The 17,437-nt window shown below is 30.4% G+C and overlaps 3 protein-coding genes across 4 annotated transcripts; 2 read left to right on the forward strand and 1 right to left on the reverse strand.

Annotated features, from left to right (window-relative positions):
- The first annotated feature begins 2,318 nt into the window (after nt 1-2,318).
- On the forward strand, nt 2,319-5,285 carry LOC145047455 (uncharacterized). The gene is made up of 2 exons (XM_078995725.1): nt 2,319-2,451; nt 3,037-5,285. Exon 2 carries the CDS (start codon nt 3,062-3,064, stop codon nt 5,078-5,080), a length of 2,019 nt encoding a protein of 672 aa, XP_078851851.1. The 5' UTR covers nt 2,319-2,451; nt 3,037-3,061; the 3' UTR covers nt 5,081-5,285.
- Nucleotides 5,286-7,989: 2,704 nt separating this feature from the next.
- LOC145047457 (putative ubiquitin-like-specific protease 2B) lies at nt 7,990-12,442 on the reverse strand. 2 transcript variants are annotated; one of them, XM_078995726.1, is made up of 15 exons: nt 12,149-12,442; nt 11,423-11,643; nt 11,246-11,327; nt 11,109-11,158; nt 10,829-11,017; nt 10,664-10,736; nt 10,430-10,538; nt 10,227-10,355; nt 9,907-10,101; nt 9,773-9,828; nt 9,605-9,698; nt 9,430-9,520; nt 9,219-9,323; nt 8,745-9,122; nt 7,990-8,664 (listed from the first exon to the last, which is right to left on the reverse strand). In XM_078995726.1, exons 1-15 carry the CDS (start codon nt 12,315-12,317, stop codon nt 8,236-8,238), a joined length of 2,370 nt encoding a protein of 789 aa, XP_078851852.1. In that variant the 5' UTR covers nt 12,318-12,442; the 3' UTR covers nt 7,990-8,235. The 2 variants fall into 2 exon arrangements, with proteins under 2 accessions (XP_078851852.1, XP_078851853.1); XM_078995727.1 differs by lacking the exon at nt 12,149-12,442 and having other exon boundaries at nt 11,439-11,578.
- A 3,064-nt stretch (nt 12,443-15,506) lies between these two features.
- Nucleotides 15,507-17,120, forward strand: LOC145046544 (uncharacterized). The gene is made up of 8 exons (XM_078994832.1): nt 15,507-15,548; nt 15,621-15,649; nt 15,801-15,936; nt 16,018-16,214; nt 16,305-16,425; nt 16,499-16,678; nt 16,764-16,832; nt 16,911-17,120. Exons 1-8 carry the CDS (start codon nt 15,507-15,509, stop codon nt 17,118-17,120), a joined length of 984 nt encoding a protein of 327 aa, XP_078850958.1.
- The last annotated feature ends 317 nt before the right edge of the window (nt 17,121-17,437 follow it).

The following is a 17,437-nucleotide window of genomic DNA, read 5'->3' on the forward strand; positions in this document are numbered from 1 at the left end:
TAGTCACACAACAAAACATAGTAGTTTCATTTGTAAAATATGTTAAAAATCATATTTTTGTAAAGTAGAATGCTATTTTCTGTGTATGTTATAAAGTTTTATTGTTAAATTTCCTTTTTCTATAAAAGGACCAAAATGCCCTTTCTCCATAATATGATCCTGTCTACTATTCCGGAAAACATGTTCTTAATAAAATACTACCACTTATCCAAAATTAAGATTTTTTGCATATTTTCTTAAAAACTATTTTATGTTGTGAGAACAAAAGGTTGGGATAGTAGACAGTAAATTAATAAACTTTTAAGATTTTCTTCTAACTTGGCCAATAAATATTAACAAATATAACAACTTTCAAAGAAATAGGAAAACACATATAAACAGCAGAGTTGAACATAAACACACGTTACAGTCATTTTTTTTTTCAGTATATTGTTGTAAATGGTTCCAAGTTTGAAAGTCAGTTGCTACAATAAAAACTTTCATCAACAGATCCTACAACTGTAATAAAACATACGAAAATAGTTCTTAAAATTATGTTAAATTTGATTTTTCTATAAAAAGACCAAAATGCCCCTTATCCAAAATAAAAACATAAAATAACCTTTTGTTTTCTTTTTAACCAACCATTTGCAAATTTCACAGTTAATAGTTTTTAATGAAATTGGGGCAAAATAGTTCTTACAAAAATGTCATTGGAATGAAAGTCAGATTTCTTAATAACTTTTTCTTGTATATTGTTCCCGAAAACATGTTCTTGAGAAAATATGTGGTTGGAAGGAAATTCTGAGCAAGGGCAAAGTGGTCACATTTGTTGGAATAAATTTTTTGGGAACACATAGTCACACAGCAAAACATAGTACTTTCCTTTGTAAAAAAATGTTAAAAATACTGCCACTGGAATAAAATTAAGATTTTTTGCATATTTTCTTAAAAACTATTTTATGTTGTGTGAACAAAACATTAGGATAGTAGACAGTAAATTAACAAACTTTTAAAATTTTCTTTTGATTTGGCCAATAAAAAATCAACAAATATCAGCAACATATATTCAAATTTCTAGTGAAGATGTAAAAAAAGAAAGAAAGACGAAAAGACTTTTGTAGTCAGATTGAAACCAATATTTCAGAATCTAAAGTTAATTGTTCTAAACTGATAATGACATGATTTGCACAATAATTTATCTTTAACTCAAAAGACTTTACTAAGCTGATGTAGAAAAGCCCGTATTACATTGTGATGATGCATAGATTTGGAAGAGATGCTGTGAACTTGATTTTTGAAGAAACGGTGATAAAAAAACGAAATGGAATGTAGTGATACATAAATTATAAAAATTATTTTGGGGAGGAGATCAAACTTTAATTTGAAAATATACAATATTCGAAATATTATTATGAATGAAAGGGATTGCCTTGAATTTCAAAGGTATTGCCGAAATTTATGTTTGTAATACGGGAAGGTTTATTTTTTGAATGTAATCATTGATTGATTTCTTACTGGACACTTTAATGATACATTAAACTTTCTTTAAATATCATAAAAATGTAATAAATGTGCAGTAAAATATGTATATAATGGTAGAATAATGAAAAAGCAAAGAACCACAAATTGGCAAGTGGAATTTAGAAAAATTCAAAAAATAGAGAAAATGTCATGTGACAATTGAATGAGGTAGTGACATTTGACAAAAGTGTTTTCATTTATTAGGTAGGATTTTTGTATTGTTTGAAGTTTTGCCACAAAAGTTTTAATATTTTGTTACTTTTGGTCCCTCATCAAGTTTTTACAATATTAGTTTGTGGAGTTGATACTTTTGGTCCTCTAGCTTTAATATTCTTTACTGTTAGCCACAAAGGTTTCAAGAATTTATCATTTGTGGTCCCTAACATTTATCAAACGTGACATCTTAAGTTTTGGCCACATTAATCTGTGGATTTGATGTTTTTGGTCCTCCTATCTTCGGTATTCTACTATACGACCATACTTTCATCAAAACATTATACACACACAAAATAGAAACAACAAACAAGAAAAAAAAACAAAGAAAGACTGAAATATGTAAATATGAAAAAGAAAAAAAAATCGAAACGCCACGAAGCGCAACTCACCTTCTAGTTAGTACAAAATTTGTGTAATGGGCTGAAAATGGTCTTAGTGTAAGATTGTTTGTCCTATAAAAATACATATCACTATATCAGTTACTAAAATCGGGAAGGAGATATTTTAGGTCATTTATACATCTTTTAACTAAGATCAGGGACTGTCTCTGTAACTAGACTCAAAGGAAGGTCGAGAATATGAAGGCGGGCAAAATCCAATTCAAAATATGATAGAAGCAAAAGGACAAAGACGAATCTCTGACTCTCTTTTTGTTGCTCCGATTTGAACTTCGGAAACCTGGTTCTTGCTTTTCCAACACTCTGATTGGTCGAGTTTCTTGTACGATTAAAGGTAAACTTTGGTTGATACTTGCTGATTTTGTAAGTGCAAGTTTATTAGGTATCTGATTTCTGGCTAGGGGTTTTCATTTGAGTTTGATTTTTTATGCGAATTCGTTGGATCTATGTGTTATATGTCTTGTATAGTTTGATTCTTGCCTTGTTTACCTGATCCTGTCGTTTCGTTGCTTGCAAAGTAGGGTTTTCTGAGTTGCATTTAACTATTTGTTAGTCATATTCTGACTAAATTATGTCAAGTTTGCTGTTGCTGTTATATTGAATGGTTGCTAACATCAAATTTAATACTAATTGTCAAAAAATAGATAATAACCATACTTTTTTGCATATAGTTTATTTGAAATTTTGAATCGGAATATGCCAGAGTTGAGATATATTGTTACTTAACTTCGCTGGAAATAATGTGTGATTTCACTTATAATTTTTTCATAAATAATGGTTGTTTCTTTAAGTTTGTTAATGTGTACAATTAAAACATCTGTAGAAATTCAAAGATATCAATTTTTACAAGTTTATTAGTAGTTTAACAAGATTTGATATGAGGATTTCTTAGTTCATTCTTGTGTTGTCATCAAAACAGGAAACCTTGAGATTTATTACATACCATGACAGACTTAAAAAGAATGGATGTTCATGAAGCACTAGACAAAGCTAGAGCAGAAAAAGAGAGGCTGGAGGAAGAAGTTCGTAAAAAAACAGATCTCTACAATAACTTAAGAAAAGCTCAAATTGAAATGGTAACTAAATTTCAGGAAACAAAGCTGCAATCTGAAAAGCAAGCCAAAGAACTGAATGCCAGGTCTGAAGAGATGATATGTAAATTGGAGGAGAAACTTAGAGATGTTGAAGATCAACTGAAATGGAAGAATGAACAGTTTCAACATCTTGAAGAAGCACATGAAAGGCTTCAAGAGAGTTTTCGATGTAGCAAATCAGAGTGGGAGAAAGAGAAATCATTGCTTTTGGATGAGATTTCTTCTGTTCAGAGAAGCCTGGATGCTCAAATTAGAATATCTGAAACCCTTCAGACCCAATTAAAGATATGCAACCAAGCTTTAGCACATGAACAAAGCTCAAAGAAACTTTTGGAATTTGAAGTTTCTGAGTACAAATCACGTTTTGACAGTATTTACTTGGAGTGCCATGAAGCAAAGGCAACCATTGAGAAGTTGTCTCACAAGAGAGATGAAGAGGTTGCAGAATTAAGAGATACTTTAGCCACAAAAGATTCTCAATCCAAAGAGATGGGGTATAAAATGGTGTATTTAGAACAAGAAAATCAAGAACTAACAGCATCTCTCAAAGAATTCCAGGAATCTCAGATTGTAAAAAGTGGACCTACTGCTTCATTGAAGAAACTTCAAAGGAGATATCAAGATTTGGAACAAATACACAAGAAGTGTAAAGAAAATCTTGAAGAAAAAGAAGTTGAGTGGAAATCTCAAATGGAAAAGAAAAAGAAAGAAATGGATGAGTATCTATCAAAACTGAAATTACAAAATGAACAAGTTAAGCAATTACAGGAGGAGTTGGAAAATTCTAAGATTCAGAATCTTAGAGATGTTTCAGATGATTTATCACATAAATTTATTGAGATAGAGAAAGAGAAACAGTTGATAGAAAACCAAAGTATGTTACTTGAAACAAGCCTAAAAGCATGCAAGATTGAGAATCAAAGTCTTTTATGTAAAGCAAATGAGAAGAATGAAAAAATTGTTGATTTGCAACATCAAGTAGTCTTACTAGAAACATTGGTTACAGAAAGAACAGGGACAATAGAAGCACAAAAGAAGGATATAGAAAAGTATTTCAAAATTATACAAGATAAAGAAAGCAGCTTAGAAAATGTGCTAATTGGTTTTGAGCAAGAAAAAAAGAGCCTTTTAGAGGTGTTAGAAGAGAGAAACAAGAGGATTGAAGAAGTTATAGAAGAGATGACCAATGCTTTCAAGAACTCAGAAGAAAAACAGATTGAGAATGATCTCATACACCATGCTTTAGAAAAAATGGAGATTGAAGTTTCTAATTTATGTGAGAAAATGAAGGTCAAAGATGAATCCTTGTTGCAGGCTTCCCAACATGCAGAAGAACTACAAGTCAAGAAATTAGAAAAACAGATTGAGATTGATGTTATAAACCAGGCTTTAGAAAAACTGAAGATTGAAGTTTCTGATTTATCTGAGAAAATGAAGGTCAAAGATGAATCCTTGTTTCAGGCTTCTCAACATGCAGAAGAACTACAAGTCAAGAATCTAGAAAAACAGATTGAGATTGATGTTCTAAACCAGGCTTTAGAAAAACTGAAGATTGAAGTTTCTGATTTATCTGAGAAAATGAAGTTGAAAGATGAATCCTTATTGCAGGCTGAAGAACTACAAGTGTTGTTGGGAATCAAGAAATTAGAAACCGAAAAGCTTAAAGAACTGTTTGAAGATGAGAAAAGACAGTTAGAGGCTGAAAATCAAGGGTTACGTGAAGATATTAAAAAACTGTTATCACATAGGGAGGATTTGATAAGTCAAATGGAAACAATGTCTGAACAGATGGGTGAGTTTTCTAAAGATGATGAGTTCTTAATGGGTATGCTGGATAACATGTTGCAGAAGTCCACTTTGAACAAGTAGAATATGTGTTGTTGTGTTGATTCTTTTAAAAGTGTTTTACAAGTTCTTTTAGTTTTAGATAGGAAATGGAAATCTTGATCATGATGTTATTAGATAGGCCATAGTTATGATTGCAAAATGTTGTTAATTTAAATGTGTGAAATGGTATATAGTTTGGCAAAAGACATGTTTTTCTACAATTTGTTCCAAGTCATGAGTTCATATTTTAAGGTCTTAATCAATTAGTTTTGGATTAGAGCAGTTAATGGTAAAGTCTTTCAAATAATTTTTTGAATCAGTTAAAAGAATTTGGATAAGAGTTTATTCAGCCCATGATGCCATCATCTATTTTGGTTGTTTGAGTGATATCCCATGTGCATAAAAAAAACAATGTTATATCTTTTCTGCAACATCCAAGTAATCTTTAATACAAAGTTACAAACACATACTTTCATTTATGTTGAGGTAAGTCATAACTTTTGCTTTCAGATATTATGCATCACTTCTATCGGTTCCCAAGGTTTATTTAGGGCCTTCCCCTTTTTAGTACCTTGTTAGGTTGAGTTTCTTGAACAAATTTGGGTTTGGATTCGGAATCAACTTTGAGTTTGGTGAACAAATTCAGGTTGACATTGAGACACAAAATCGAAGGGATTAAATTCAGTTTCTATATAGAGTTGTAGATGTGGTTGTAGACATGGTTGTGGATGGGGTTGATTTTGTGGTGGAGTGTGATGAGTGCCGAATCCATCAAACAATAAATGATATTTGTACTTATATGATTTAAAAATAATAGTATAATAGCAAACATGGTTAATCCTTATGGATTCAGTTTTAATCCATAAATAAATCAAAGTAGTCATGTTTTATTCCAATGCATAAAAAGTGAATATGGAGAATTTGAAATCAAGTAAACTAAACTAACATATAGTAAAATAATTAATAGAAACAAGAGCAAAAACAATCTAGTTCCAATTTTTATTCTCTTAATGATGTAAAGCTAACGATGAATTGATGTCAAATTGAATTCTAGTTTAAGTTGGTATTTTAAGATATTTATAAACTCTATTATCTTCCATTCACCAAATTGTTTAATCAAAACAAGCTTTTAGAAATAGATTTAAAGATCACGTTTATTTTTTTTGAATGTTCCCAACAATGTTCAATATTTCTCACAAGCTCGATCCCAACCGTAAAAACATGCAATTTTAGTTTACAACGAAGTTAATCCATCACAAAACGAATTCAATGTGTGTCACTTAACATCAATTCAAAAAACATTTGTGGATTTTACAAATCTGATAACGAAAATGAACTAAACCTAATTAAAGCGTCCAACATGAATTGAGTCAAGAATCAAATGTTGAGTTATAACAAAATTAAAATTGCTAGAAACAATAACAACATAAAATCAAATCATATGATTAACTATATAAAAAAGGAGTTCAAACTACACAACTGAATGTGTTGCTTCAACTTACTAAATGGAAAACTAAAAATAACCTAATCGACATTATAATAATAATCTTGTAATTGTTACAAAAACATGATTATAAGATTATGTTTGGCGTACTAACTGAAAGCTAGTAGACACAGTTAGCTTATAAGCTAGTTGATAAAAATGATGTTTGGTAAAAATTAGTTGATAAACTAGCTGAAAGATATAAAATGACATTTAGAATAATATGTATTCTATAATTAGTTAGGGGTATATTTGAGAAATTTAAAAAAACCTCCTTAAAAGATAGTCTAAATGGCTTTTTAAAAAACTAGTTTGTAAGCTACTTTTTTGTTTGACAAATATAACAACTTTAAAAAACTCAAAACATAAGTTAACATGTGGTGCGCCAAACACAACCTAAGTTGTAGTTGTGCAATAGTTTTGTAGACTCTTTTTAGGTTGATCGAATTTCTTAATGAGTTTATCGAATAATAAATCCTATTTAATTTTTCAACACTTTAATTAGAACTAATTGACAACATAATTATTGAACAAGCTCTATCTAAGAATTGCATTAATGTTCAAACAAATATAGCAACCACGAGTGATTTTCTCATAAGCTCGGATAACCAACAAATCTTATACCAAAATATTTCATAATGCCAATAAACATCTATTACCAAGTCACTTGCATTATTTGCTCATTTTGTTAATCGAATGTCGGATTACAGAACCAAACAATCAACATAACAATTCGATTATCTAAATCCTAGTTGAGGTGATCAAGTTCAAAAAAAATTAAGACAACAAAAATTATTGCAAATGGAAATCATATGGTTAAAAAGGAAAAAAAAAAAAAAAAAAATCAGCACTTTCAATAACAAATCCAAACGGACGATTTAGTGGTTTAAGACGACTAAACCACCAAAAACTAAGAAATCTTCAATAGTAAATCTAAGATTGTTTTGATTTTAGGAAACAAAAGAAATCTTCAAGTTTCTAATAACCGATCCCTTTTTGGAGACCAAAACATGGGCCTTTCATTTTAGAATCAATAGTAGGATAAATTAATGATATTGGGCTGTAGGTTAACGAGGTTGGCTGCAAAGAATGTCGTAAAAGTTAGATTTATGGGCTAATTTAAAAAGGCTCTAACAAAACAGAATCTAAGCAAATTCGGTTGCCACTGTTTACGAGGCCCAAATGTGTATCAAACCATGTCCAAATCCAATCTTCACTGTTCAGATTAAAGATCTGTGGGTTACCTAGATACCAGCAAAATTTCACATGTTTACCCCTTGATCAAATTATTTTACAAAGACTATCAAATTTCCAAAAAATATTTAAATTACTTGTGAAAAGATTTGGAAAGTATCCATATGCTAAAGAAAAAGTTATAAAGTAAAATACTCTTATATTATTATTTTCTTGTTAAATGATCGTTTAGAAAGATAAAAAATAAAAACTATTTTAACTAATGACCACAACAGACCAAATAGCACCATTGTTTTTACTAAGAACACGGTTCACATCAGCAGAGTCACACCAATAACATCAATCCTCGCTTTTTTTTTCAAAAAATTAAAAATCTTCAATCTCTCTTCAAACAAATATTTGCAAAAAACTATATAGCAAATATAATATTTACCACTATCCACATAACTATATATACATATGAAAAGTTGGAACATACCTTTGAACATGATTGATGATTTTATTATTTATTATTTGATTATTATTCACAAAGAGATATGATCTGCAAATCAGTTGAAGGGTTTCTCCTAAGCCTTTTTTGTGCTTGAGAAACCGCATTATGTCTTCTTTTAGGAGCCTGCTGCTGCAAACTACTACTCCCTTCTTCACATTTTACAGAAGAAGAAGAAGAAGAAGCAAACTTTCGTCTGTAACAAGAAAGATGACCCCCCACATCGTCTGAATCAGAGTCCTCCACTACACATGTTTCAAACACATCATCATCACTTTCATCTTCTTTCTTTTCAACAACAAATACATCTACATCTTCTTCTTCTGGCTGATTTCTTTCCTTAAGTTGTAATAAATTCAAGGATTTATCAAGACAAGTCATAAACAACGACTCTGACTCTGACTCTGACTCTTTCTTTCCACCTACTTGCTGCTTAACTTCTTCTTTTGCATTGCTTTCCTATACACGTGTCAAAATGCAGTTTAGATAATCATATATCAATGCAAAAAGACAGCTCACCTACTTATTATTATTATTACCTTTGTTGGTGATAAGACAGCACCAGCAATGGAAGGATCATAGAGAACCAACTTTCCATGATTCTGCTCATCATCATCATCATCAATCAATGAATCTTCATCATCTCCTGAGTCTTCACAATCAGACTTATATGGTTTGCTTCTCAGAGGTTTTACCATTAATGGTGTACTACTTCTTCCATGGCATGTCTCATTCAGAATCTCTAAATCTTCAGATTCTTCCTCCTCATTTACATCTTTGTCTTCAGGAGACAACTCATGGTTGCAGTTGGGTGATAAAGCTTGTTCAGATTTACTTTTTGCAAGTTCTATGATCAATCTTTTTATTCGGCCACGTTTTAAAGAAGCTTCTGTTGGATAGAACCAATCTTTACTTATCTGAGAATACAAGAGAAAAGACAGATAGATATATTGGATTAAGGAACAAAAAATTGTTGTAAAAGAAGGCAATAGATGACTTAGACTGAGACTTACAAAGTTGCTCAATGGGTTAAAGCTACTGGGAGCCTGTTTCATAAAAAGTTCCATGTAATGAAGCATGAACAACCCACAATCATATGAGTTTTGTTGCTGGGGTACCTAAGGTCAAAAGAGTCGATGATTATTTAACATTCAAAAAGAAACATAACATATGATGCTTCATGTGGCATGTAACATGGAGTTAAATAATAAATAGTAATACCACCTCAAGACGAAGAAACCGAAGACTCTTGAATTTTGTTGAGATATCTTCTGCTCTGTTGCTACTCCTCTGTTTCCACTCCTCCCAGAGATAGCTGTAGGGATAAATTTGTTATTACAGAAAAAGGATTCCCAAAATGAACTAATAATTTATTCAAAGATTCTGAATAGATTATTACCATTTAATACAATTTTCGATGCCTCTATGGCTTCCTTTAATAGAGTCCATGTGCAAAATGCATGGTACTTTCAGTGAAACCTCTAGTTCCTCATCTGCACAGATGTTACTTACTCATATTAATGGAAATGCCACATAACTAAAAGTTCAAAATCAAATAAAAACTTACCTTCAAAATTCACTACTTCCCCAGGATGACAAATAATAATCAGACTCCAATGCAACCTGCCACATATGTAGGACAGATGAGAGAGCATGATATCATGAATGCCACACTTAAAATAAGGAAGGAAAAAAAATCACCTGAAGTTTACAGGAATAAAAATGTAATCCTTTTGAAAAATATCCACTTTCTTTGTCCATTTCCGAACTCGTTGAAAAGATTCCTTGGCATCAAACATTTGTAATTGATTTTCATCAAAATCTGCCAGCTTTCTGAAGAAAAAGCTATTGAAGAAATGGACTCTTTCATCAGCAGGATTGATCTTCTTCAGGTATCTGTCATTAACTCAAACTTTGTCATTTAACTTATTGTCTTATTCTAAATCTATTCTCTTTAGTTATCCAATTCATGTACGAATTACATATATAGTTAATGTAAAAAAAATAACAAAAAACTCAACTCGATATAAAAGTCAACAATGGTATCATTGATAAACTTCTCCGGATGTAGCAGCTGAAAATCTCTCTTGGAAATAGAAATAGAATCACAATCCCCTCGATAGGTAATGTCTTCAAACAATTCATATGAGCTGTGAATCAATTAAGTAAAAATGTCACGAAAGAGATTTGAAATCAATTAAAGGTTTACAGAGAAAGGACTCACTCAAGATCAACTTCCCATTTTTCCTTATACTGATCATCCAGAGACTTAATAAGCTCTTGCATAGAATCCCAATTAGGGTCACAGACAGTGAAATTCACCTTCATAATGCCTGCAAGATTGTTTAGAAAATAAACTTATGACTTGCTGTATGTTTAAGTATATATGCATTGGTAAGAATAAAACCAGATATCTTGAAACAAATATACACAAAATGTACATTGGAAATGAAAATACCTGACTTTTGATTACTGATGGGTTGTTTTGGATGCTCCAACTTGAAATGAAGACAGACATCAGCTGTTGGGAACTGAAAAAGACAACGGAAACTAGAAATTTCACAGAAGTTAACCTAAAAAAAATGAAGGTTGATAATATAATAAATTGAAGCTCTAAACTCACGGGATCCAGCCATTTTGACTCAATACAAATAAGATCGACTGTCTTCCATTCGTAAGTAAGAGGACCCATGGGTGCTTCTTCCTCTGAAACATCGAGCTTAATGGAACTGGGAAGAAAAGTCAACTTTGCACTCCAGTAACAATTTCCTTCATATGTAGTGTATTTTGGGTGAAGAACAACACTCTGTTCCTGTAAATCACAACCAAGAAGAAGGAGAAAATTATTATTTCCTTCTATTACTTCCTTCATCAATTTATGAATAGACTAGAAGCACACTTACCATCTCATGTGAAGTAATTTCTTGCACAAGGCTCTGTTCTCCTGAAGAACCTGAAGAGGTAACAATCATGGTATTAGGAACACTTTGTTCTCCAATTAACATAAAGGGTTATTAAGATAATTCAAAAAGTACAGAACCTTGGGTGTCTGCAAGATCATTAGAAGACATTTCTGATGAAGTATCACTGTCCTCATCTGAGATGAGGGAAACAGGCTCATTCTGCAATAAGAATGAAAAAATGAATAATTGTTAGGTTGTTCAAAAAACAATGTACAATTCCTTGTGTAGTAAATGAAATACAAAATGCCAAATACATCAGCCAAACAAAACCGTTGGGTGGGAGCTTTGAGGGGCTTAGGAGTAATGAAATCAGAAGACTTGGATCCTGCAAAATTCTTTGAATTGTAGTCTGAAGAACTGGATTGTAAAGCAGTATCTGACCGAACAATCCTTTCTTTCACTGCATCATCATCTTCGTGAATAATTACAGTTTCATCCCTCAATTTCTTTCCTTTAGGCTCCTTTCCTTGGGCAACTATGGTGAAAAGGTAGGTAGATATTAGATAATGTTATGACATTGAGTACGTGTATTCATATATTAAGTACTCTGAAATAGTTTTAACCAAAAAGAAGTTCAATTATCGTCACACATGAACTAGAATCAACTCTAGCACCCATTCTAAGCAACACAACAACTATAAATTCAAAACAAACACATTGACGTGCAACTCCGTCCCTACTCCCAAATCTAGAGTTTCAAGGTCAAACCAATCAACGTTGATATCACTTGTCACAGATTTACTGTCGCGTTTCTACTTAAAGCAATTGTTATGAAATCAAGCGTAAACTATCTCAACAAAAATTGGATTTGAAATATAAAAGTGATCTACTGGACTTCAACAGTTCAACATCGAACTGCTACTAATCAATTTCCCGTGATTCCTTGAACATCAATATGATAGAATAAACAGGTGTACTAGTGTTAACTGGTACAGCGGAATTGAAAAAATTAGGGTTTTAGATATTCTCTCAATACGTACATGATTGCAAAAACGTGTAATTGTCGACGGGGGAATAACCGGAACGAAATTTCTTTTTCCCTGATCCTGTAGGGTTCCATCTGGATTTCATCTCGGCAAGTTCATCTGATTCGTCAAAGACAAATTGAGGAAATTCCGAGAACTTCTTGCTGGAATAACTGGTGCCCATCGTAAGGAAACCCTAGAGCAAGTGTTTGATTTTGATCATCAAGAGTCGAAAGTTGTGAAGCTTCAGGGACACGAAGGGTTCATGTAGGTTGTAACGGCAACTCTGTACGGTCACACGCATCGAAAATCTCCTTTACAAAATTTTCATTTTTTCTGAAATTTTTATTTGGTTTTGCGAACGGCCCCTCGGTAATCAATTATTTTGCCCAATTAGTCCTTCAAGTTTCACGAGAGTTACTTTCACACACTGAAAGTTTTGGTACCTTGAAAGGTTAAATGGATCTGGATACAGAGGTGCATACATGGGCAGCCATAAACAAAATATCGTATCTTAAACGGTTGTTTTGATTACCATGCAAATCTTGTAAATTAAGTATCTCTTTTGTCTTCTACATATTGTTTATGAAATTCTGCTAATATATAGTTTGCCATCAAATAAGTTGAATTTTACATTATATGTGTGTTGGTTATATTTTTAAAAATATTTTATTTTTAGATTTGACATTTTTCACTTTGAAACATAATGATCCCACTACAAAATACTTGCTTATTCATTATTCTAACTTCTAAAATTTGATAATGTGTACGCAGATTTCAAATGCAATTGCCAAATTAAAAATATGCCAACACCAAATATGAAACAAACTACTTATATATATATATATATATATATATATATATATATATATATATATATATATATATATATATATATATATATATATATATATATATATATATATATATATATATCCTAATTCTAATAAATAAGTAGAACTCTGCCACGTGTCAATCTATAAGACCTACAAAATAGAGTTTTCCCGCTCATTTTATTCATCTATATTTACATAAATGCCATACAATCCAAATTCAATAATTCCGGAAAAATCTGCAAACAAATATGTTAATCAATCTTCAGATTCGAAAAACACGCATTAATTTTGAAAGTTTGTTTATTTTGATTGCAAATTAAATCCCTAAAAATCTGCAATATTATTCTTTTCCAAACGTAATCTTCTTAATTCTTATTCTTATTTATTCAAACGTAAATAGCATTCATACGGTTATTTTCTTTTTACCATTCTGCTCCAGACGAATTCTGCTCCATAGTAATATTTGCAAACGTATTCTTCTTCATTCTTCTTGATTCTGCAACGCTTCAAAAATTATAATATCAGGTTAGTGTATTAAAATATCAACATTACTAATATTTCTAACCTCTTAATTGTCTGATTTACCAGTTTCTATCATTTTTCATTTTATTAGTGATGTTCTTCTTCTTCCTTTTGCTAATTCTTCTTAATCATGTTCTTCTTCTACTTTTTCAGTTTAAAAGACGTAAATGTTAATGAAAATGATTACAAAATACGAAATTAGTAATAAAAATGAGAACTTTATTTTCTTTAAAAAAAACTGTTCTTCAAAGCTTTAACTATTACAATATGTTTTTTTTGTTTTGCTGTTTCATTTACTTTGATTTGCTGTTAATTTAAAAGGTTGCTAATTTTCCTTACAATTCTATAATGATTAAATTTATTGCAGAAAATGGAATTCATATGCGAACCCAACTGATTGGCAATATGGTCATTAAATTTATTCTATAAAATCAAAACTTATCTGTTTTCATATGCGAACCCAACTGATTGGCTTTTCAAAATCAAATTCGCAACTCCAAATCGTTCGATTATTCTCCCCGATTCTAAAATCAAATAACAGATCCTTCGTATGATTCATTTAATAACCAAGGCTTCTTTTACTTCAAAATGACCATATTGCCCCTAACTTGATAAATATTTCATATATCGCAATTAACAATTAAGACAAATCAATCAATCAATCAATTTGTATAATAAAAATGCGAAATTCTTAGCTTTCTTCCCCAATTCGCATTCTACTGTAAAATTCACATTCTTCATTCACCATCTTTCTTCGCATGTTCCAGTCATTTTTTTTTTAGTTCATTCGCATTTGAGTTGTTTGTCTCACCAAATACGAAATGAATATTAACCATAATCACCTTCGCATCTTTAACCCCAATCCATACAACCTCATATGCGAAACCCAATTTTGATTTGTATTACCAAATGCGAACATTTTTGCTTTTACATGTGAACTGCATTTGACTCCAATATGCGAACATCTTTAACCCCAATCCGTACAACCTCAAAGCTTTAACTATTACAATATGTTTTTTTGTTTTGCTGTTTCATTTACTTTGATTTGCTGTTAATTTAAAAGGTTGCTAATTTTCCTTACAATTCTATAATGATTAAATTTATTGCAGAAAATGGAAATAGGAAATAAGGTTTACCTAAATAACATTGACCAGATAGATGAAAAATCGCATATCAAGGTTCGGGTGCTTAAAATTTGGAACTTTGTCAGAAATAATAAAGTTTGTTCCATTGAAATGATCATCATGGATGAGGAGGTTTGTTGTATTTGATATATTTTTTATTCATCATTCAATATTAGACATGTTTCATGAACATAATAATTTTTAATTTTTTTTTAAACAGGGTACACAATACCAAGCTCGTGTCTTCAATCATAATTTCTCCAGATTTCGTCATCTTTTAAAGGAAGATGAAAGTTATATAGTTATAAAACCCAATATGGCTGTTGTTACTAATGGTTTTAGTTATACAGGTCATAAACATACCTTAACTTTGGATTGGAAAAGCATCCTAAAAAAATGTGATGATTTCTCGGGTCCGGTCAATGGATTTATGTTTGTTGACTTTAATTCTATCATAGAACAAACATGCCCAAAAGACACATTCTTTGGTTAGTCATAAAATATTAATAAAATCATTTTTTATCATTTGTTTTTTTGGTTATACATTTTATTATTTAAATATTACGAATTTAATCCTAAACTTTTATTTTTTTGTGGTATCTGTTGTGTAGATGTTATTGGACATATCGTGTCATTTAGGCCTCTTGAAACTTCAAATCCAGTATCATCCAAGCATTATATAAAAGTCACTCTTAGCAACCTAGAGTGAGATTATATTGTATTATTTATTTATTATTTATTATCTTTAATTAATCACAAATTAATATTAATATACTATTTTATGGTTTATTTAGTTCTGTACATCTGAAGGTTACTATTTTTGGAAGTCAAGCATATCAAATTTCAGAATACCTAAAAACTAACCCGACTGTTAATTTTGTTGTTATCGTGATGCAGTTTTTGAAGCTAAACATTTGGAATGGTTTGTATTCAGTCTTTATATATAGATGTTTATAATTACTGTTTTTATATAAATTTTAATAATTGGATATACATTTTTTACAGGTCTTGGTGAAGCTAAAAGTCATTTTGAAGTAACGAAATTGTTCATAAATTCTGACATTTATGAAATAAATGAGTTTAAAAATAAGTTAGTTTCCAATTGTTTTTTATTTTTTTATAATGTATTTTAACTTAAAAAAAACACAAAACCTAATATTCATGAATTTAAATTAAACATTACAGGTTGAAATGTCATGACAATTTCGGTATAACTGAAAAAAGCATAACTACACTTCAAAGCTACTCTTCTTCATATACAGATGACTTTAAGGGTAATTTTCCATTAAAAACAATCTGTGAGATCACCGAACCAATTAAGGTATATTGCATTATTTTATATGTTTTACATTTTATTTTTGCATAATTTATTTTAATAATTTTTACATTTTATATGATACAGGAAATCAAGTTTTTATTAGTTGCTTCCATTGTTAATATAAGGCAGAATCTATCATGGTATTATGAAGCATGCAAAAAATGTGGAAAAAAAATTATCCCTGTTCCCAAAACCAATCATTCGTATACCAACCCTGAGGGAATTTCAGAAACTATGGTTGTTGAGTGTACAAATGCACAATGCAAAAAATCTGAATTTCAGTCAGTTATAAAGTATAGACATATTTATTTCTATTAATTTTGTCAATCTTAAAACAACACTAACAATGACATAATTATTTTTTGTTTTAGGTATATAATTCCAATTAACGTACAAGATTGTACTGGAACCATTGGATTGACTCTTTTTGATAGGGAAGCAAGGAGGTTGTTAAATATAAGTGCCTACGAGTTGAAAAAGATACATGATGCGGTATATTATTCATACCTTTAAAATCAGAAAACATTTACTTAATTTTTTTAATTTATTAAAATATATCTTACAGGCCGGAGACAGTGATGCCCTATTTCCAATGCAACTTAATGTGTTGAAAAACCGCAAGTTTGGTTTTGTTGTAGATATTACAGAATACAATGTCAACAACTATAATAACATCTACACAGTTCTCAGAGTTACAGAAGATATGTCCATTATTTGTGAATTGGAAAGTAAAATAGAACTTATGGTATGTAATTTTTTATTGTTGAAAATTTACAATTCTTTAATGTTAAAGTACATAACGATTAACATATTTCCATTTTATTTTTTAGAGTAATCAATCTGTCTCCTTAAATCAAGTTGCTTTGGAATCCGATGATGTTGTACAACCTGTTCAAAAGGTTTTTCATTTTATTTTATAAACTTTTAATTATATTAGTTATTTTTTTTAGGAATCAAACATTTTTTTTTAAAATTAGGATGTGATCTCACAAACAGACGAAAGTTTTACACCCTCAACAGTTGATAAGTCAATCGCAACAAGTCCTTGCAAAATATCAGGTGATTTGAAGCGCAACCTCCAAGAAATTTATGATGTTGATTCTGGATATGATTTAAGTTCAACTAAGGCTAAAATAAAGTCAACCGCAGAGGAAACTCCACTCTTGATTCCAAAAATTGAAAAGTGAGTTTCTATCGGTTATAAGACACATTTAATATATTTTGATCATTTGTTTTGGTTATAAAGATATTTTAATTGTTCGGTATGATTTTTATTTTGGGGTATTTAGGATGTCAAATATTATTGGTTTTGAATATTTTTGGATACTTTTATTGTTTTAAATTGGACAAGTTAGTTGATTTTGGTTATAACTCAAATAAAATATATTGCCCCTAACTTGATAAGTATTTCATATATCGCAATTAACAATCAAGACAAATCAATCAATCAATCAATTTGTATAATAAAAATGCGAAATTCTTAGCTTTCTTCCCCAATTCGCAT

Source organism: Lactuca saligna, chromosome 5 (assembly GCF_052625555.1).
Source record: "Lactuca saligna cultivar CGN05327 chromosome 5, ASM5262555v1, whole genome shotgun sequence".
Lineage (NCBI taxonomy): Eukaryota > Viridiplantae > Streptophyta > Magnoliopsida > Asterales > Asteraceae > Lactuca > Lactuca saligna.